At 43.2% G+C, this 21746-nt stretch overlaps 3 protein-coding genes across 8 annotated transcripts; 1 reads left to right on the top strand and 2 right to left on the bottom strand.

The window, feature by feature from the left end:
• Positions 1–1493: 1493 nt before the first annotated feature.
• On the bottom strand, positions 1494–6179 carry LOC115154748 (alpha-soluble NSF attachment protein). Its single transcript, XM_029701289.1, has 11 exons — positions 5960–6179; positions 5528–5610; positions 5317–5433; positions 3861–3907; positions 3631–3708; positions 3429–3484; positions 3216–3300; positions 3012–3116; positions 2853–2921; positions 2640–2690; positions 1494–2555 (listed from the first exon to the last, which is right to left on the bottom strand). Exons 1-11 carry the CDS (start codon positions 6052–6054, stop codon positions 2454–2456), a joined length of 888 nt encoding a protein of 295 aa, XP_029557149.1. The 5' UTR covers positions 6055–6179; the 3' UTR covers positions 1494–2453.
• A 184-nt stretch (positions 6180–6363) lies between these two features.
• On the top strand, positions 6364–10411 carry LOC115154733 (zinc finger BED domain-containing protein 1). 2 transcript variants are annotated; one of them, XM_029701253.1, is made up of 2 exons: positions 6364–6622; positions 7267–10411. In XM_029701253.1, the coding sequence occupies exon 2, from the start codon at positions 7287–7289 to the stop codon at positions 9912–9914; it is 2628 nt and encodes an 875-aa protein (XP_029557113.1). In that variant the 5' UTR covers positions 6364–6622; positions 7267–7286; the 3' UTR covers positions 9915–10411. The 2 variants fall into 2 exon arrangements, with proteins under 2 accessions (XP_029557113.1, XP_029557114.1); XM_029701254.1 differs by having other exon boundaries at positions 6364–6810.
• A 532-nt stretch (positions 10412–10943) lies between these two features.
• On the bottom strand, positions 10944–20971 carry znf541 (zinc finger protein 541). 5 transcript variants are annotated; one of them, XM_029701249.1, is made up of 16 exons: positions 20756–20969; positions 19681–19907; positions 19305–19518; positions 17459–18596; positions 17319–17365; positions 16478–16577; positions 16165–16296; positions 15726–16074; positions 15578–15632; positions 13742–13884; positions 13106–13209; positions 12932–13007; positions 12661–12749; positions 11891–12007; positions 11565–11716; positions 10944–11378 (listed from the first exon to the last, which is right to left on the bottom strand). In XM_029701249.1, exons 2-16 carry the CDS (start codon positions 19853–19855, stop codon positions 11189–11191), a joined length of 3081 nt encoding a protein of 1026 aa, XP_029557109.1. In that variant the 5' UTR covers positions 19856–19907; positions 20756–20969; the 3' UTR covers positions 10944–11188. The 5 variants fall into 5 exon arrangements, with proteins under 5 accessions (XP_029557109.1, XP_029557108.1, XP_029557110.1 ...); XM_029701248.1 differs by having other exon boundaries at positions 10945–11378; positions 11565–11719; positions 20756–20968; XM_029701250.1 differs by having other exon boundaries at positions 10945–11378; positions 11565–11719; positions 15726–15978; positions 20756–20968.
• Positions 20972–21746: the final 775 nt, after the last annotated feature.

Genomic DNA, 21746 nt, shown 5'->3' with positions numbered 1-21746 from the left:
TTATTTCTTTCATCACATACCTAGTGGGTCAGAAGGTTACATACATTCAATTAGTATTTGTTACGATTGCCTTTAAATTGTTTAACTTAGGTCAAACGTTTTGGGTAGCCTTTCACAAGCTTCCCACAATAAGTTGGGTGAATTTTGGCCCATTCCTCCTGACAGAGCTGGTGTAACTGAGTCAGGTTTGTAGGCCTCCTTGCTGGCACACGCTTTTTCAGTTCTGCCCACACATTTTCTATAGGATGAGGTCAGGGCTTTGTGATGGCCACTCCAATACCTTGATTTTGTTGTCCTTAAGCCATTTTCCACAACTTTGGAAGTATGCTTGGGGTCATTGTCCATTTGGAAGACCCATTTGCGACCAAGCTTTAACTTCCTGACTGATGTCTTGAGATTTTGCTTCAACATATCTTTATAATTTTCCTTCCTCAGGATGCCATCTATTTTGTGAAGTGCACCCGTGCCTCCTACAGCAAAGCACCCCCACAACATGATGCTGCCACCTCCGTGCTTCATGGTTGGGATGGTGTACTTTGGCTTGCAAGCCTCCCCCTTTTTCCTCCAAACATAATGATGGTCATTATGGCCAAACAGTTCTATTTTTATTTCATCAGACCAGAGGACATTTCTCCAAAAATAATTATCTTTGTACCCATGTGCAGTTGCAAACCGTAGTCTGGCTTTTTTATGGCAGTTTTGGAGCAGTGGTTTCTTCCTTGCTGAGCGGCCTTTCAGGTTATGTCGATATAGGACTTGTTTTACTGTGGCTATAGATACTTTTGTACCTGTTTCATCCAGCATCTTCACAAGGTCCTTTGCTGTTGTTCTGGGATTGATTTGCACTTTAAGCACCAAAGTACGTTAATCTCTAGGAGACAAAACGCATCTCCTTCCTGAGCGGTATGACGGCTGCGCGGTCCCATGGTGCTTATACTTGTGTACTATTGTTTATACAGATGAACATGGTATCTTCAGGTTTGGAAATTGCTCCCAAGGATGAACCAGACTTGTGGAGGTCTACAATTTTTTTCTGAGGTCTTAGATGATTTCTTTTGATTTTCCCATGATGTCATGCAAAGAGGCACTGAGTTTGAAGGTAGGCTTGACATACATCCACAGGTACAACTCCAATTGACTCAAATTATGTCAATTAGCCTATCAGAAGCTTCTAAAGCCATGACATAATTTTCTGGAATTTTCCAAGCTGTTTAAAGGCACAGTCAACTTAGTGTATGTAAACTTCTGACTCACTGGAATTGTGATACAGTGAATTATAAGTGAAATAATCTGTAAACAATTGTTGGAAAAATTACTTGTGTCATGTACAAAGTAGAGGTCCTAACTGACTTGCCAAAACTATAGTTTGTTAACAAGAAATGTGTGGAGTGGTTGAAAAACGAGTTTTAATGACTCCAACCTAAGTGTATGTAAACTTCCGACTTCAACTGTATACTACGCATTACCTCTTATTAAATCAAGCCACAAGATAATTTCATCATTTAAAACAAAATGTTTAATCAAAGAATAATCAAGATGGGAAATAAATAAAAATGGTTAAGTGCAAGATCGTAATAAGCCACCACCTTCATGCGCATGGGCAGGCTGCTAGGAATCATCTTAGTTCTACCCATAGCACTGAGATAAATCCATCTCCCTGTGTGGGAATTTAAAGCGATTTCCTTTGGAATGAGAACATAGAAACAGTATCTATTGTATAATAATAAATCAAAATTCAACATGTTAACATTTAAGAGATCAATAAATAATGATTAAAAAGTGAATGGCTGCTAGCAGACTCCTCTGAAATAATGTATACTTTTCTCCAGAGTTGAAAAATGTGTACCATCTTTCCAAAGTCTAAACTCAATATAAGATGCCCAACAAAAACTTCTTTGGCTGACGACTTTCCTATTGTGTAAAACAAGAGCAGCATTGAGCAATGTCCAACATACTTCACAAAAGTAAATTAGAAGCCTTGACATTTTATGACTGAAACACTTTAACAAACCAGTCCATGACAGTATGTTCCAGTACTATATAATGTTGCCTCTGGAAACGTCCAGGACGTACATTACCTAAAAGCATGTGACGTGGAGTTACTGTGACAGAAAACAACACATGACAAGTAATAAACTACGACAATGTTTAGTCTCAGGTAATTATCCATCTTATTTAGATGGGATAGCTACACTTCTTTATCTACCTGGTGCTATTCTACACAGGATTTTGCCAGTAGTTTATCTTTGGGTCTGGGCCAGGACCTTTATTGCTTGACAACACATGAGAGATTGATAAGTGGATAGACAGGAAACACTCATTTAAAGGGTTCAATGCCTGTGATTAAAGGATGAGACCAGCCAGAGAGAAAAATGGAAAGTTATTCAGGAATTTGACGTGATATATAGCGGTACACTTCCGGGAGTGTTCTGATGGATTAGCAGAGGGAAGGATTAGCGAAGGTCGCTCTCATCATCCTGTATTTGTTTCTTGATCCGAAGTAACATAGTGGTGTTCCACTGATCCAATCTTGAGATGGAGTCAAAGTCTTTCACCTGTTAGAGAAGAACTGGTTTAATGGACAAACATCATTTAAACATGCAATTCTGTCATTATGGAACGGCATGAGAAAAACCTACCGCATCAGTGAATGCATCCACATCATGTTCCTCATATGCATCTAGAAGTTTCTGTTAAAATTACAGCAGCACAATACGTATCCCTCATTAAATGTGTCATGTTTGCTTTTATATCCACTCAGATTTAAAGCCATTCAAAGAGATGTTTAACTTTGAAAATAAAGCAGAAATACAAAACACAAACAGTGACCCATGATTTAATAATAGACCTACCTTAATCAGTTTGCATTCTCTAGCGTCTGAGAAGGCTGGGAACATTTCCTCATATCTCTGCACAGACAGCTGACGGTAGACAAGAGATCAGAGCAAAGTCAAAACTACTACATGGAGGCAAAGCATTGATGTGTAGGTATGAGGAATATAAAGACTCACCCTTGCATTAAGCATGTCCACACAGAAGTGACAAAGAGCTGCTTTGAAGAAATGGTCTTTAGCACCATACTTCAACAGGACGCTGTCCATTGCATATGTTCCGATCTAAGCATCACACAAAACAAACTCATGAAAGGATAATTGGGAAAGCCCACTATAGCAGTTAGTTGGTCATTTAATACACATACATATGTAAATACACACCTGTTCATAAATTTCAATGGCTTTTTGGTACTGTTCCAGTTGGGCAGCATAGGTGGCCACTTTCAAAAGGCACTTATTTGCAGCACTACAATTAGATTGGCAGGAAAATAATCCGTTCAAAAGACATTCACACAACACTAAAATAAATGTATGAAAAGTGGGATGGAATAGACCAGTAAAACCATAAGAGTTTATGCCAGAACATTGAAACACCTGTTTGACTCCTCCCCTTTGTAGTAATCTGCTGCCTGTTCATAGTGAGCAATGGCCTGTGGATTAAAGATGCACATTTACTAGTCATGGCCTCTCATTAATATCAAAGGACTGAAATATGTGAAAGATCTAAAAAAAAAAAAAAACGTAAAAAAACGGTACATTACAGGATACAACACTCTATAAGGCTCTGATAACTTACCTTATCAACGTCTAACAGCTCACTCTCGTAGATCTCAGCAATAGATATGTGGTGTTTGGCTGCAATGGTGAAACGGCCCTGCAGACCAGAAGAGGTTAAATAATAATAATCAACACCATACAGCTAGTGCTCCTGAACACTAGGCACAATTTTACGATCATTGAGCAGGCTTGAGATGTAGTTATTTGTTACACTGTGTAGGAAATGCAGAAATACTCCTAGCTTCTCACCATGTCTGTGTAAATTTCAATGGCTTGGTTCAGGCAGTTGATGGCCTCTGTGGAGATGAAAAGTACATTCAAATGGAATCAAAGTCACACAGGAATCACTGTTTACCTTGGATCTTCAGTGTAGGGTTCTAATAGGGCAGTGGTCACCAACCGGTCGATCACCAAACATTTCTGTAAAAAACCCAATGATAAAGCCTTGTGTTCCTATTTTATTTTTTTATGAGTCTCGGGCTGTTGGTGGTAGGTGCAGCCAATTCAGCTGCCCTTCGCGCCGGATAAGCAAACTGTTGCCATTTCATGTGTCTGAAGGTACAAACTCTGCCTTCCCGGTGGGCCTGGAGAGGAAATCAAGTGCACTATGCCACCCATGGCCAATCAGATTGCTCAGATGACCGAGTCTGCAGTAACGTAGCAGACATAGAAGAAATCTACCGCAAAATTTATACTGTGAGATTTCAAAACGTTTAAAACCATGACTAGAGAGTGTCAACGAATACAGCAAAGAGCAGCTGTTTTTATGAGCGAGTTCATGTTTAAGTTCTTACTCAGCACTGTCAACACTTTGTATTCAACACTTTTATAAGCCATAAAATACACTTCCTTTCTATTTACACTCAGCGCTACAACAAGCAGTGCAGCAGTAATGAATAAGTAGGCAAGTGTATGTATAGGCTTGCGAAGTTGTTATTATTAGTGGCTTGGGTCTTTTTTAATATCAAGGAATATTTCATTTTCTCTATTGGAATAACAACATGAATTTGTGCATGAGGCAGAAATAATGCGGTGCGACTCATGTTTTGCCATCAACTGGAAGACAGTGTCCCCTTTTGGTCAGTGGAGGAAAGGGAGAGTGGAGGAATGTTGAGAGACACACCCTCAGTCTGCTGCTCTCTCCCTCCGCTGAGACTGACCATCAGATGCAGGCACCATCAGCCCAGTAAAATAAAAAGCAAATTATTTAAATGCATGCTCACTCAGCTGTGCCTCACAAGTAATACAACAATAGATCTATTACTGGTGTGATTATACAGCCTACCTCAAATTTTGAAATATATATATATTTAATATATTTATATATTTTAATGTCCCAAACAACAATGCATTGGCAGGTAAATTCAAGCAAAGCCAGTATGTGGTGATAATGTATTGGGCCTATAGCTTACTGCACAAACCTCATTGCTACAGTACTGTTTTTAATTGGTTATTGTTGCATAGGCTTACATTCTTTAAGTCATGTTAATAAAACAATCAGAGTGGTCGATTGCGGCATGCATTTTGACTCAGAAAGTGATCTTGACTCAGAAAAGGTTGGTGACCACTGTAATAGGGCATATACAGTGGCACATATTGTTCAACCCTTGAGGACATAATACAATGTATATTTAATGTCTGTTCCATAAACCCAACTATAATTTTGATAATGCAATTGTAATCTCTTTAGTAAAATGGGATGTACCTTGTGGGTCTGCTTTTTTGTACGCATTGCCTGCATTAAGTAAATTGATGGCTCCATCAAGTTTGTTGTCCATTTGCAGATGGAGGTGCGCTGCTTGGGAGAATGCATTGCCAGCAGCTGGAACAAAATGTGAACCAATATTAGGTTGGTTGCATCCAACACAATCCCTCTTGTTCTAAATGTCCACTATAAAACTCGAACCAAATCTTACCACTCCAATTTTTGGCCATTTTGAACATGTTTGCTGCCCTCACATACATGTCACACGCTTCCTCATATTTCCGGGATGAACCTCTAGAGAAATACACAGATAATGCTGTTTAGACCTTACGAATACTACATATCAATACCAAACATGTTTGGCGTGGCAATGACCGAACAAGGCAAAAATTCGATATAGCCAGGTTAGATGAAAAGGGAATATTTGACTGAATAGTCCCTGTGGCTCACAATTTGGTATAGCATAACTAGCTAGCCAACGTTATCGTCACCGTATATATAGTTATTCTTAGGTGAGTATTTTCGTAGGTCCATACATTGATGTTAAAATACTTATGGGATGAGGATCTGAATTAGTAGTAGCTAGCTAATACAATTCAAATAAACAAGCTAACTAGGATAGCTAAACTTATTAGGCACATACCCGAACAACGCCCCAAATCCTCGTGAGGATTTCGTCTTTTTATCAGCCTCAGCGATGAGAGCCAAAGCCTCCTTCTCTTTCCCAGAATTATCCATATTTTTAAAACAATTTATTATTCGTTAGCTCTGGAAATTGTACGTGGTATTCAATGCAGAACACAGTACGCTCTGTATTTACATTTAGCCACGCGTCACATCCGTTGTTATTATACGGTCGCGTCACACTGAAGCCGGAAGTACAAATCAGGTGAGCTGTCATAAAAACACGTGATGGTAGGCAGCATTGGGCGTTTCGTCTGTTGCAAAATGCTTTGCAACAGAAACCGTTTACTACAAACGGAAACTGCAAACGACAGCTTCTATTGGACAAATCCCATTTCGTTCCGTTTGTTTCGGTAAATCGTTTCCATAATGAATACGCTCCTGCTGTGACACATTGTAGCAAGAATAATTCTGGATACGTTTGTGTCATTGCGCGTATAACCGACATATTACTACAAACAATGGAGGACTATCAGCCACTCAGATGAAGTTTACATAGACGTTTTGGCTATAAATTGGATGCTAAAAAAGGCATAGTTTACTGTTCTCATTGTGCGCAAAGCTTTTCCTACCATCACAGCAATATACGCTTGCAATACCATTTGCGGGGGAAAAAACACAGGTATTTTAGGATATCATATATGAGTTCATTTGGGCAAAATTGTATTTGGTTATTTGAGGGTTTCTCGTTTTTAAGAGCTTATCTGGAGCGCATGAACGTTTGACTATAACCCAAAGTATTTGATCCTTTACGGGTCAAAGGTCTCCAGCTGTTGATAGAGAAACAACGGGCGCCGTAATTTTATGAAGGTATTCACGTGGGGTTCTTATATTTGTGTGAATGTTTTGTTTTTCATATTCAAATTATTCTGGACTCTAGATAGTTAGTGGCTGGTTGGACATAATTGTTTATCTCAGGTGATCAACAGTCCCTAGTCTGAATTGAGACAGCCCAGGAGTTTAGGAACCTCAAACTCATTGGTGGTGAAAATATTTCAGTCAGGAGAACATCTTGAGATCGTTATTCTGTTTTGATATATATAGAAAGGAAAATCTCAATGCATGCCAAAAATGATGGTGTATCATCATCCTACAATTAGTGCATGTTCGCTGTGCCCTTTTGAATGAGTTGTTGTTGTTACTGTGTAGTAGGCTACTGATCGAGTTAAATGGCAATTATTTGTACATCTTAATATTTTGAAGCTATGTAACAAAACACAATTTAACCTAACACTGAACATAAATTGTTTTTATCTTCCATTCCAGTGGTCTCCGACGACTCTAACATGGATTTCCGAGGGTACCCCCTGTCCAGCAGTCTGGCCACACATTTGAGGAGAAGGGGGGAACGGGGAGCAACAGGACTGGTTCTGGACAGGCGCAAGTCAACCGTTTGGAATTACTACATCCAGCTTAATGAGATGTATGTTGAGTGTAATATATGCAAGAGGCAGTTGTCTTTTCACAACAGCACTACGACTATGAGGGAGCACCTTGTCCGCAAACATAATATACGGGACAACGCGCCACCTGTATTTGATAACACAGCAGTGGCCGGGGCCCCGATTCCAGCTACATCACTCCAGCCAATGGCCCAGCCCGGATTCCCCTGCAACATCTCTACTACATCTGCCACAGCCAACACATGCATGTTCCAGACAGATTTACACATAGTTGTAAAAGAGGAGCAGCAGGATGCTGACTTATCTCCTGAACAAGGGACGGCCAAACGTGCCCGAATCACATGTGCTCCTCCCCTAGATGTAGGAGGCGGTGCCAATGCAATCCCTGTCACCAGCCAAGATTTGGAACCGTCAAACTCAAATACTGGATTACTATACAGTGAGAACAACAAATTTGGTGATACCAACCGTAGTGGCACTGCTGTCAAAGAATCCAATGGCAAGCGTACTGGGGTTCTGACTGACCGAATATTGGAAATGGTGTACAGGGACTTGCAGCCACTGTCTGTGGTGGAGGAGAGGGGATTTCGTCTTCTATTGAGCTGCTTAGAACCGCAGTACCCAGTGCCGTCTCCCTCTCAGCTTGGCAGCCTTCTTTGGTATCACTATGATGTTCTGAAACGGCACCTGCAGCAGTATCTTCAGTCTGGCCTGGCGCCACGTTGCATAACACTTTGCACTGAGTACTGGCAGTCCGTAGCAGGTTGTGCGGTGGGAGCAGGCGGTCGGCTCTTCTTCACTGTAAGTGCACATTTTGTTGACAAAGACTGGCGCTTGGCCCGTTGTGTGCTGCAGACCTGTCCCATGCCCGATATCAGAGAGAAGATTTGTGAAAGAGGGTTCATTCAATTTGGGGACACCCTGAAGGCAGTTCTTTCTGAATTCCATCTTCCCCTGAGCGCTGTTTTCTGTGTTGTACATGACACTCCCAGGATCTCAGAGGCCAGAGGGACTGAGAATATGCGAGTTCTGAAAGAAAAAGTGAATCGTACTGCTGGACCACGCCAATCACCTCAGGATCTCCCAGAAGGTTGGGTAGCGTTACACTGTGCAGGGGAAGCCCTCAAACTCTGCATCCAGGACGGACTATGGATGGAACCTGTCAGACAGGCTCTTGCGGAGGCCCGCAGGATTATCTCACATTTCCAGCATGACACACCTGCTGCCGCCGCTCTGATCCACAAGGCAGAGGCGGCGAATAAGGCAGGTGCTTGTCTAGTGCTGGATGACCCAGGGCGCTGGGCAACCGCTATCGACATGTGTGAGAGTCTGCTCGAGCTGAAGTGGGTGGTGAGCTCAGTTCTCGAGGAGCAGAAAGCTGCTCCAAATTTAGCGGACCACCAGTGGCGCCTCCTCCAGGAACTGGTGCCAGTACTTAAGACCGTGCGCATCGCTGCCTCCTTCTTGAGCGAGGACATCAATTTGTCCATCTCCGCCCTTATGCCGTGCCTGCATGGCATATCTCGTGTCCTAGAGCAACATATCTCAGAGACCAGCTGCCCTGTGGCCCGGGAAGTAATGGAGACGGTGCGGTCAGGGATGGAGCGACAGTGGAGACTGGGTGAAGAGGAAGCCTTACTGGACAGCCCTGCCGTCCTCTCCTCATTCCTGGACCCGAGGTTTAAGGAGCTGCGCTTCCTCAGCCCACATGCACGTAGTAGGCTGCACGACAAGGTCAAGGAACTATTATCTGCTCAAGCACAAATAGAGGTGGAGGAAATGAGCAGAGAGTGTGACAAAGGAGGCGAGGATGGCGAAGAGGGAAGGGAAAAGGAAGTGAGGAATCGGGGATTGGATCACTCACAGTCAACCACCGCTCCTCTGGATTCACCTGTGTCCTGTGAATCAAATGAAGAGGGGGACATTATTGTGCTGCAGCAACAGTTAAAGGGGCTGTCCCAGACTGCCCCGTCACAGGTCAGTGGAGAGGGACTGGGTGAAGGCTCGCGCTGCAGTGCTGGAAATGGTCCTAGGAGAGTAGCTTATAGGCAAGTGAGTCATGTGCCCAAAAGCATGTACGACATACTGCTTGGAGAGGATCCCACTGAGCGAATGCCTGAGATCCACCAACAGCTGGAGAACTACATTGCAGAGCCGCTGTGCAAACGCAGCCTGTCACCTCTCCACTGGTGGCGCTCTAAGGAGCATCGCTTCCCTGCCGTGGCCAGACTTGCCCGTACATTTCTGGCTATCCCTGCTACGGCTGTGCCTGCAGACAGGGCCTTTGCTCCTAGAGAGACTACTGTTGCTCAACGCAGGGCCATTCTGGGGCCCCAGCATTTGGATCATATTCTATTCCTTCACCAGAACAGTGACTATGTGGAGAAACTGATGGGAGGGTCTACGGGGCATGAAGAGAGGGGCAGTGACAGGAATGGAGCCAAGCAGACTCTGTATCAGTCTTTAGTGTCCTACGAGAGCAAGGCTTGGGTGGGAGGGGAGAAGTTGTGATCAGTCTACATTCCTTATTTTATAAAGTAAAGAACTATGTTGTACATAGGCCTGTCAGAAAAGATACATCCATTCATGGCCAAGACTTATCTGACTTCAACTCATCTAGGTGAAGAGATTGAAAAATCAACGACAAGGCAAAGCAAATAATGCAGCTATTGGACTCAAAGCCACACTTGTGTGGCGTCTGTATTTACATGTAAAATAGTGTCTGGCCTACATATCTACATTTGACTTGTGATTTACATCATACATCGTTGTAAAGTGCTTTTAAAAATATGTAGCCTATGTGTAAAGGTGTGAGAAATTGTAGATGTACAGTCACTCTTGTTGAATGGCAACAGAAATGCATGTTATCCTTGGTTTGCATAAAGTAAAAACACTGGTTCAAATGAGAAGCTTGTACAGTAATTGCAGCGTGATGTCGATTTAGAAATTAGAAATGTCTCTAACACTGTGAAAAACTGTTGTAATTAAAGGAATGGTTGAAAACAACATTGTTCAGGCAAACACATTTATTTTAAAACATAACCTGAGTGAGACAACAAGTTTAACTTTCATCAACACTCTCACATAGAGGACATGCCAGTCAGGTAAAGGCCGTACTCTTGCTGAACTAGTGGATTGTTCATCAAGAATTTTAACTTAAAGAACATAACACAAGATCCAATCCAGAAGTGTTAAACTCAGGCCAAAACTGTTTGTGAGGAGCGGGCCACAGTTCAGTAAATACATTCTCTGTTCTCAGCTGCCCAGGATCTAACCCTGATTCATATGCATTTTTTCTAACCAATTGTCAATGTCTTGTAGTTGTATACAAAGAGTAATAACTCCAATAATAACTGAATTCTATTACAATGGATTATTCAATTGAGCATACCAGGCAAACTTTGGCTTTCATATTGATACAAATGTAATTAAAACCACAGGACATTTTAGAAAGGATTTCAGGTTGCTTAAAAAGAGCATGTTTAGAAACTTTAGGACAATGTGAACCAACAATAACAGAACCAGTTATCCAACAGCAGAGAATGACAAAGGAACATGAATGCAACATCACAGAAAGTTCTAAACCTTATAGTATGTGTGGGTGTTTTTTTGGAGAGAAAAAAAAAAAACATGTCAATTGTTGTTGCTTTCTTTAGTTAAACATTATTTTGAAGTGATTTTCAATAAATACCTGCCAATATGAATTCATAGTGAATTTCGGTCATGTGTAAGATTTTGACGTATACTTCGACTTGTCAGTAACTGAAACAGTCCTGTGCTCACCACTATGTACTATAGAGGACTCCTCTCGTACAGTAGAGTAAAGGCACCTTGGCAGAGTCCTGACCGGGATCTCCTTGATGAGGGTTGTCTGCAGGGCAGCCCATAGGCCAGACATACCTGGTCAGCCACTCCCTCTCCTGCTGCCGGTGGGTTTTCATATGAGCACTACGACTCTTCACCTTGTCAAATACCCTGGAGGGGGACAGAATTATACATGTCAGTATGATGATGTGAGAACGATCAACGGTGCTCAGAAATAGAGGGGGGTCAACATGTCATCCAGGATTAATTAACCAAGGGGATGCTCAACAAGACAGCAGTGTTTTGCGATATCATTGTGACGTGTCCCTGGCATCGTTTTAGTGAAGTTCCACTGACCGCCCACACTCTCGACAGATGTACTCCAAAGCACCTCCTGTGGTAGTCTGCTCCTCCTGTACCCCTTTTGTCCTGTTCCCTGGTTTAGTAAGTGTCCTCCTGGGCCCTCTCCGTCCCACATGGTTGTCCTCATAACAGCAAGGTGACTCCATCTGCTGATATACAGGAAGTGGAAATTATTTCACTGGAAAATATTGGCCGAATTGTTTGACATAGTAAGTAAATCTGTTTCTGTAAACCTAAAACTGTTTGTACCGTATAGGTTTGATACATATTTTACAATACTATACTACACTATACACAATACTATACTACACTAAACTCACAGGCTCTTCTCCAACTGCTTCCTTTCTGTCTGATCCTCGACTGCGTTGCTTGAACTTCTTGAGCTTCTTCATTGCATAGTAGTACTCCACACACTGCGTCACGGACTTAGTCTGTAACTTCAGTGTGAGACAACTGTCAGGTCAATGCCATTTCTTCAGTCTTCCTTCTCTGTCTATACCCTGTCCAATGGCAGCACAACATTACAAGTATACACTGAGTGTACAAAACATGAACACCTGCTCTTTCCAAGCCAGACTGACCAGGTGAATCCAGGTGAAAGCTACGATCCCTTATTGATGCCTCCTCCACTTCAAATCAGTGTAGATGAAGGGGAGAAGACACCTTAAAGAATTTTTAAGCCTTGAGACAATTGAGACGGATTGTGTATGTGTGCCATTCAGAGGGTGAACGGGCAAGACAAAAGATTTAAGTTCCCTTTAACGTGGTATGGTAGTAGGTGCCAGGCTTCACCGGTTTGTGTCAAGAACTGAAACGCTGCTGGGTTTTTCACGCTCAACAGTTTCCCTATGTGTATCAAGAATGGTCCAACACCCAAAGGACATCCAGCCAACTTGACACAACTGTGGGAAGCATTGGCGGCAACATGGGCCAGCATCTCAGTGGAACGCTTTCGACACCTTGTAGAGTCCAGGCCCTGACAAATTGAGACTGTTCTGAGGGCAAAAATGGGGTTGCAACTCAATATTAGTGTTATTAATGTTTTGTACAGTCAGTGTATTTGGGCATTTCAATATTATGATTCTCTTACCACACTGTGAATAAGCTGGAAGTCCTTCTCATGGGTGAGCAGCGCTTTACGAAATAGTTTCTTCTCTTGAGGACTCCAATAATCTGACCCTGTCAGCCATAGGTTTTATGACAGTTTTATGACGAGAAGTTAAAGTATTAGTAGCATGTACGGCATGGCTTGAACTAAACATGTAAACATCAAAGAACATAATTGAATTGTCTTGAAATGTGCGTCAATATTCATAACTCGTTTATCTTCATTCCACTTTTCAGAGTATCAAATTTGGTACCTGGGTAGTGATAGTCACACAAAGGGTGTGTTGAGGAACGGAAGTCTCCCCTGACTAACAGTAAATCGAGTGCAGCCTAGGGACACAACACACAACATATCCCATAAGTTGTCCTGAATCAACATCGTCTTCAATTTGAGCTGAGCTCAGGTACCATACTGTTGTACTGCTCACCAGAATGTCTCCCTGCACCTCATGTAGACAGTGGAGGGCCAGTTCTGTGTTGGTGCCCCCTCCTGGCAGCACGCTGGAACAGCACAAGTCTATCAGTTCAGTCACTGGAAAAACAGACAAGCAGACAAGTCACCTCTCACATTTCATGTCAATATCAGGTCTAGGTTGAAGATACCCAAGTTAGGACAAGAGAATTCTAATATCCCATAACTCTTTGCATGAATGCGGAAGAATTCTAAACAATGGGACCAGCAATGCGAGCTAAAATTGCTGGAAGTGAGTTTTAGCAGAACAGAAATTTCGCCATCAAAGTGAGAAGCGTTGTGAATTTCGGCTAACTACTCAGCAAACACATAGCATAACTGCTTTACTGTCATTCTATTCGTTTCAAAGTTTTAAAAATGATCTACAGCAACTTTATTACTTGATTCCCCCGACCGCGGGTCATGTTTTCAATGATCCTGTAGAATCAGCAACAGCGCTGGTCCCATGAATTTGTCTATTTTCGAACTGGAATTATTATGTTATCCTAACCTGCATATATTCAACCTAGTATCAATTGTACTACCAATACAGTAGCTCATACCAATATATAGTACAACCGTGTGTGTGTGATCGTTAAAAAGAGAAACACACCCCCTTTTTGTGTTTCCACGTTGCTGGATACATCTCCCCATGGAGCCCAGACAAGCTGAGCAGGGTGCTCATCATAGAGCATTAGAAGCAGGTTACGAATGGGTGGGATCTCAGCCTGGAAACGTTGGCCCACGTTGATTCTCCTGGAAATCACACAGGCTCCTTAATAGAGTGCCTTCGGAAAGTATTCAGACCGCTCTACTTTTTCCGCATTTTGTTACCTTAAAACCTTATTCTCGAATAGATACAAATCCACAGGAATCTACACACGTCACCCCATAATGATGAAGCGAAAACAGATTTTTAGAAATGTTTGCAAATTTACACACAAAAACAAAAACGTATTTACATAAGTATTCAGACCCTTTGCTATGAGACTCGAAATTGAGGTCAGGTGTATCCTGTTTCCATTGATCATCCTTGAGATGTTTCTACAACTTGGAGTCCACCTGTGGTCAATTCAATTGATTGGACATGATTTGGAAAGGCACACACCTGTCTGTATAAGGTCCCACAGTTGACAGTGCATGTCAGAGCAAAAACCAAGCCATGAGGTCGAAGGAATTGTCCGTAGAACTCCGAGACAGGATTGTGTCGAGGCACAGATCTGGGGAAGGGTACCAAAACATTTCTGCAGCATTGAAGGTCCCCAAGAACACAGTGGCTGGCCTCCATCATTCTTAAATGGAAGACGTTTGGAACCACCAAGACTCTTCCTAGAACTGGCCGCCTGGCCAAACTGAGCAATCGGAGAAGGGCCTTGGTCAGGGAGGTGACCAAGAACCCAATGGTCACTCTGACAGAGCTCCAGAGTTCATCTGTGGAAATGGGAGAACCTTCCAGAAGGACAACCATCTCTGCAGCACCACCAATCAGGCCTTTATGGTAGAGTGGCCAGACGGAAGCCACTCCTCAGTAAAAGGCACATGACAGCCTGCTTGGAGTTTGCCAAAAGGCACCTAAAGACTCTAAGACCATGACAAACAAGATTCTTTGGTCTGTTGAAACCGAGATTGAACTCTTTGGCCTGAATGCCAAGCATTACGTCTGGAGGTAACCTGACACAATCCCTACGGTGAAGCATGGTGGTGGCAGCATCATGCTGTGGGGATATTTTTCAGCGGCAGGGACTGGGAGACTAGTCAGGATTGAGGCAAAGATGAACGGAGAAAAGTACAGAGAGATCCTTGATGAAAACCTGCTCCAGAGCACTCAGGACCTCAGACTGGGGTGAAGGTTCACCTTCCAACAGGACAACGACCCTAAGCACACAGCCAAGACAACGCAGGAGTGGCTTCGGGACAAGTCTTTGAATGTCCTTGAGTGGCCCAGCCAGAGCCCAGACTTGAACCCAATCTAACATTTCTGGAGAGACCTGAAAATAGCTGTGCAGCAGCGCTCCCCATCGAACCTGACAGAGCTTGAGAGGATCTGCAGAGAGGAATGGGAGAAACTCTCGAAATACAGGTGTACTGAGCTTGTAGCGTCATACCCAAGGAGACTCAAGGATGTAATCGCTCCCAAAGGTGCGTCAACAAAGCACTGAGTAAAGGGTCTGAATACTTACGTAAATGTGATATTTTAGTTTTTAATTTTTTATAAATTAGTAAACATTTCTAAAACCAATTTTTGCTTTGTCATTATTTGGTACTACGTGTAGTTTGATGAGGGGGGAAAAAAACGACTTAATCAATTTTAGAATAAGGCTGTAATGTAACAATGTGGAAAAAGTCAAGGGGTCTGAATACTTTCAGACTGCACTGTATATAGACAGACTTACTCTCAAGGATTGTAACACTAAAGCTTTGGCTGAACACACTTCAGAGAGAAACGTACGGCTCTATGTTGACCACTGTGTCGTCCATCATCAAGGAGATTCCATCAGCTCCATCTGAAAAGCAGAAGCCATGAAACACAAAGTTCTTCATGTATTTCAGTGGCAAAACTCTGAACCTGGGAAGATACTTCCTAATGCGAAACAAACCCAAAGAGGCGGTGTAGCTGCTGGGCAGAGGAGGGCCGGGGTGAAGCCAAGGCACTGTGCTGAAGTACAGGCCAGTCCCTGGGCGTAGGGGGCTCAGCATGGGTGGGGGTGTGTAGGGAGGAGGCTGGAAGCTGGGGTTGAGCAGGTGGTCTGCCAGGTACATGGGGGAGCGTAGCTGACTGGGGTAGCTGCCTGCTGCACGACACCAGGAAGCACCCCCACCCTCCTCGCCTAGGAGCCTCCGTGGGGACGGCTGTGGGAGCATGGGGGGAGGAATGATCAGAGTCTTCATGAAGTCAAGACGCCGGCTCCTCTTTGACCTCCCTGAACCATTCTGAGGGTTCTCTGCCTGCCACACAACCAACCACAGGGGGGTTATCAGTGTACAAGTAATGACTTATGGCACTGACCGTTGTAATCTCTTTTTTCCTATACTTACATTGAGTGATGAAGGAGTGTCAGGATCAGTCTTCGCAGAGACTGGAACTGAAACAGGGATGACCAAAGGAGACAGAGGCATGTCTTCTGTTCTAGATGGAGACCTCGGAGTCTGTGGTGCTCTCTCTCCAGGCTGCAGGAAACATCATAGGCACAAATAGACATACAGTCTGTAATGACAAAGGTTTGACCTAACAAAAAAAGACATTTTTGCTTACTTGACATCTGGACATGTAATACATATAGTGTCCCAAGATGATTCATGTTTAATAATATCATAATGTAAATAATAATATGGCTAAGTAAGCTGTTACCTCTGGAGAGTAACGTTCCATTTTAATAGAGGGTGCATATGGTCCACTTGAGGACCTGGCCTTGTTGCTCTGTTCTGTCTTGTGAGAGCTAGGGAATATCCTATGGGAAGAAGGCCAGCAGTTAAGAGGCCAATCTCTACTGATCAAAAATATAAACACAACATACAACAATTTCATTGATTTTACTGAGTTACGGTTCATATAAGGAAATCAATCAATTGAAATAAATTCATTAGGCCCAAATCTATGGATTTCACATGAATGGGAATACAGATATGCATCTGTCGTTCAGATACAGATTTTTTTTCTTCATAAATGGGCCTGAGGATCTAGATAAATTGCAATTGTGTTCGTTGTCTGTAGCTTATGCCTGCTCATACCATAACCCCACCGCCACCATGGGGCACTCTGTTCACAACGTCGACAACAGCAAACCGCTCGCCCACACGACGCCATAGAGAAATTAAACATTCAATTATCTGGCAATAGCTCTGGTGGACATTCCTGCAGTCAGCATGCCAACTGCACGCTCCCTCAAAACTTAAAGACATATGTGGCATTGTGTTGTGTGACAGAACTGCACATTTTAGAGTGGCCTTTAATTGTCCCCAGCACAAGGTGCACCTGTGTAATGATCATACGGTTTAAACAGCTTCTTGATATGCCACACCTGTCAGGTGGATGGATTATCTTGGCAAAGGAGAGATGCTCACTAACAGGGATGTAAACAAATTTGTGCACAAAATTTGCGAGAAATCAGCTTTTTGTGCGTATGGAAAATTTCTAGGATCTTATATTTCAGCTCATGAAACAGTGTATTTTTATTTCTATTCATTATTACCCGTCAATACACTGTTGTCCCTCTCCTGGCACACTGACATTTCTTCCCTGTACGGAGGAATATAGAAATATTATAAATACAGTATTGATAAACAAACTGGCATGTGTTCAATTGTTGAGCACTGCTAGTAGTGCGCATACCTGGAAGGTCTGACGAGGGTTGCTGTCTGAGCTAAAAGAGGCCATAGCCACCTGGCTTGGGGAGACGAGGTAGTGTGGCCGAGGGCGGGGACGTCGGGGAGCCAGGAGAGAGGTGGGGCGAGGTGTGGGGAGAGGTGGAGCAGGAAGCTCTACAGCCCTCCCCTTCTTCCTCCTCTCTCTCTTTCTCTTACTGTCGCTCTTTGTATTACAAGTCTCTGACTTCAGCACACTGTAGAGGCAGGGTAGAACGATGGCTGGTGGCGGCGGGATAGGTGGGACTGGGTTGGGCTTGTTTGGAAGACTTGCGCTTGAGTGGATGAAAACAGTGTTGGGAAACGACGTAGATGTTACACTGGAATCTGAGCTTGCTGTTGGTTCAAAAGAGTGCAGCTGAGTGTTAACTTGGGGTTTCCCTTCCGAGTTCATCTGGACATAAGTTGACTGCTCCTGCTTGGATGGGGAGTAGCTCTTCTCCGGGGACGCTGGCTTCACTAAACACTCCCGGTTACCAGCCTCACTACAGGGATGACAGGACAATATTTCTTCAGGCACTTGGAGGTCAGACACAGGGAAGTCAACTACACTCTCCCAGCCATGAGGACTTGGGCCATCCACTCCAGGAGGTAGTGATGGTAAAGTAGCAGTGGTGATGTTACTAGGCTCAGGGGCCCACTGGGGTGGATTTAATTCACCTGGGCACTCACTACAAGGACCTTTGTCAGACTGCTGCATCCAGGTGTCCAGGACTAAGATAGGCCTTGACTGAGAGATGTTCTGCTCTGAGTAGTTGTTCAGTTGTAGGCCACTTGGAGGAGCAAACCCCTTGTAACTGTTGAAGCTGAAAAAGCCAGAGTAATCAGCGACCTTCTGCTGAGTGTCTGATATCGGTTTGGCTTGGGTCAGGAACATGGGGTGGTAATTACATGCAGCACTATCCACAGGCTCCCACTGGGTAGTAGCAGAGTGGGCTGGGTGGGTTGGGTGAGGCGGACTTTGGGACATGGGCGGGATGAGAGGGAGACCATGCTGAGAGATATAGTGGCGCTTCAGGGAGTGAGAATCACAGTAGCTCTTCTGGCACCCGGGTTCAGCACATCGGAACGGCTTGCGTTTCTGATGGGTCAACATGTGGCCATTGCTGCAGAGAGAGATGTTATCGTTTTCATCAGGGCACTGAAATGTCAAATGACTGTATCAAAAAACATACGAGTGTACAAAACATTAGGAACACCTGCTCTTACCATGACATAGACTGACCAGGTGAAAGCTATGATCCCTTATTGATGTCACATGTTACATCCAATTAGTGTAGATGAAGGGGAGGAGACAGGTTACAGAATAACTTTAAAGCTTTGAGACAATTGACACATGGATTGTGTATGTGTGCCATTCAGAGGGTAAATGGGCAAGTCTGAATATTTAACTGCCTTTGAACGACGTTTGGTAGTAGTGTCAAGAACTGCAATGCTGCTGGGTTAGATTACTCGTTGGATATTACTGCATTGTCGGAACTAGAAGCACAAGCATTTCGCTACACTCGCATTAACATCTGCTAACCATGTGTATGTGACAAATCAAATTTGATTTTTTCACGCTCAACAGTTTCTCATGTGTATGAAGAATGGTCCACCACCCAAAGGACATCAAGTCAACTTGACACAACAGTGGGAAGCATTGGAGTCAACATGGGCCAACATCCCTGTGGAACACTTTCAACACCTTGTAGAGTCCATGCCCTGACGAATTGGGTCTGTTCTGAGAGAAAAATGTGTTCCTAATGTTTTGTACACTCAGTGTAATTGTTAATCCAGAATTATTGCTTCTAGAGCGAGGGGATATGACTCACAGGTGATCATGACGTTTAAATGCTCGTTGGCAGATGGGGCAAACATGTGGTCTTTCCTGTTGGTGGGTCAGTAAATGTTTGTTGAGTGTGTTGGCGGTTCCAAACATCTTATGGCAGAGCGTACACTCATAAGGTGAAGACCTGACAGGTACTGTCAATGAAAATGGCTCCAACAGAGTGCCCTCTCCCACGATGACAGGACCAGAGGAGTTATCTGAAGTGATATTGCAGAAAAAGGAATATAGCTAAGCACACCTAGCTAATACTCAAACATAAAATTAACACAAATAGGGATGGCATTATCATTCTTCAATTCATTACTGCTCACTCAGACAACACATTTATTCGGCGATATTCTGCTACAACAACTCCTCACCAATCTCCATGTTTCTATTTGGCTCACATCCCATCCAAGGCTCTGGGTGAAATGGGTGCGAGAAGGGAAGTGGTGGGTTGGGGGCGTTGAGGACATCAACATCATCAACAGTGAAGTGTTCACTGGTAGAATGAGGGTGCAAACACCCCTTGGCGCATTCCTCAGTCTCCAACATTGTCTCTCTTAAGAGTGCGCCTTGATACAGTATGTCTGCTGCTTTGCCATATCTGCAACCAAATGTAGTTACTTCCTTCATTGACAGTAACGTTAACGTTACACACACTCATCTTGTCTAAAGCACAAAAATACAAAGTACCAGTCATTGAACGGAGTTAATTATTTGACGTGTTTTAATTTGTAGGGTAAAGGAAGGACAAACAGTAACTTAAGCCCAACAGCATGTGGAGTTGAGAGCAGTCTGAGCCTCTACTCACTGGGCACAGACGTCGTGGTGTAGTTTTGATTTATTTTTGGTTGAGATGTCAACTAACGTGAACTCAATAACAAATGTCACCATGTCATTGGACTTAGATTAACAGTTTGGGTGAAAAAAAAACGGTTGGTTAATCAATAACCTATTGGTTAATCAATAAGCGAGCTACCTAGCTAGCTAAAAGCTAGAAAGACGTACTTGCTTGTTACAGTACACTCAGTTCCAATTTGTGAATGATTCGCCTCAAGTAGCTAGCTCGTTAAACAAATTGTGTTGTTTTAGCTAACGTTATTTCTTTTAAATCTGCTTTGACATAGCGTTAGCTATCTGATTAGTTGGCTGAAAGATCTTCATCCACTTGGTAGTAAGCTAACTTAGATAGCTAGCTAGCTAGTAAAACAGAATCACCTCAGAATTTCCTATGCTACTAGAGAGTAACAGTTAACGTTACCTAGCTAGCTATCTTAGCTAAGGAGCTAGCTAGCATGCAAGGCGAAAAAGTTGATGTTGAGGTCAAAGCCAGTAGCCTTATTTGTGGTGCGGCCATGAGAAAGCTAGCTATAGATCACCAATTAGAAAAATCTTTGACTGTTATCAGCCAATTTCGCTAACTAGCTAGTTAATAGTTTAGCAGGAACTCACCTCTTATCAATTCTACTCAAGTCATCCAGATATTTTCCATAGCAGGTAGCTAACTGCTGAAAACTGTAGGCCTACACTTCAATATCTGAATTGAGAGGGAAAACGGATGCCGACGGTTAGCTGTCTGTCTGTCCCCGATCTGTCTCACCCAGGCCTGACAGGTTGGGTGTGAGGTATCACAGCCAGGTCAAATATCCGTTTTTTTCAACTGACAGAGCACTGCCACTTCAGCAAACCCTCGGCCTTGGAACGTTCATCAGATGGTTAATTCGATTTTTCATTCAATATTACAATGTTACTTACACTCGATGGAATGGATTACTTTTAATATATTAAATCCCATTCCCATCCAAACTAACTGTCGTCAATGGCTGGTGAAATCCATAGGCCTACTTGCCTTCCTATTTTCCTTCTACGCTGTACATTCTTATGTCTGAGCCCTTTCTCATTCACCTTTTTAGTAAAACATTGCAATCCTCCAACTAATCCCAACTGACATTTTGTCTGTGTTAGTTGCACTTGTACAGCTGTGGTCAACACCCTCTGAGTATGTAACAGAGGCATCATAAGATCTGAGAGCACTGTTCTGCTCACAATTTCCAGCTTTTTCTTCTTTTATTTTTTAGAGGAAGTGAAAACACTTTGCATACTTTTACTGCAGAATAAGAGACTCACCAACACTTCAAGGACTGTTATTTGTTCTACAGGACTAGGCCTACACACTCCACCATCATGTCTAGTGGGGGGATGAAGGACACAAATGCTGAAACGCTGTAGGATGTCAACATAGTCACAAAAGACCTCACGTATCTATATTACAAGAGGCTGCCCATAGAGAAACAATATGGCTTCCATTACTTTCACTCTCTCAGCTTTGAGGATGCAGATGTTGACAACAAACCGATGGTGGTGGGTCAATACTCGACAGTGAAGACTACTTTCAAATCTATTGTAAGGGCTCATGGGCCTATGGCACAGATATTTGCCATGC

This window comes from Salmo trutta, chromosome 19, assembly GCF_901001165.1.
Source record: "Salmo trutta chromosome 19, fSalTru1.1, whole genome shotgun sequence".
Lineage (NCBI taxonomy): Eukaryota > Metazoa > Chordata > Actinopteri > Salmoniformes > Salmonidae > Salmo > Salmo trutta.
Note: the sequence above shows the minus strand (reverse complement) of the source record. Positions and strands in the feature narration are given on the sequence as shown.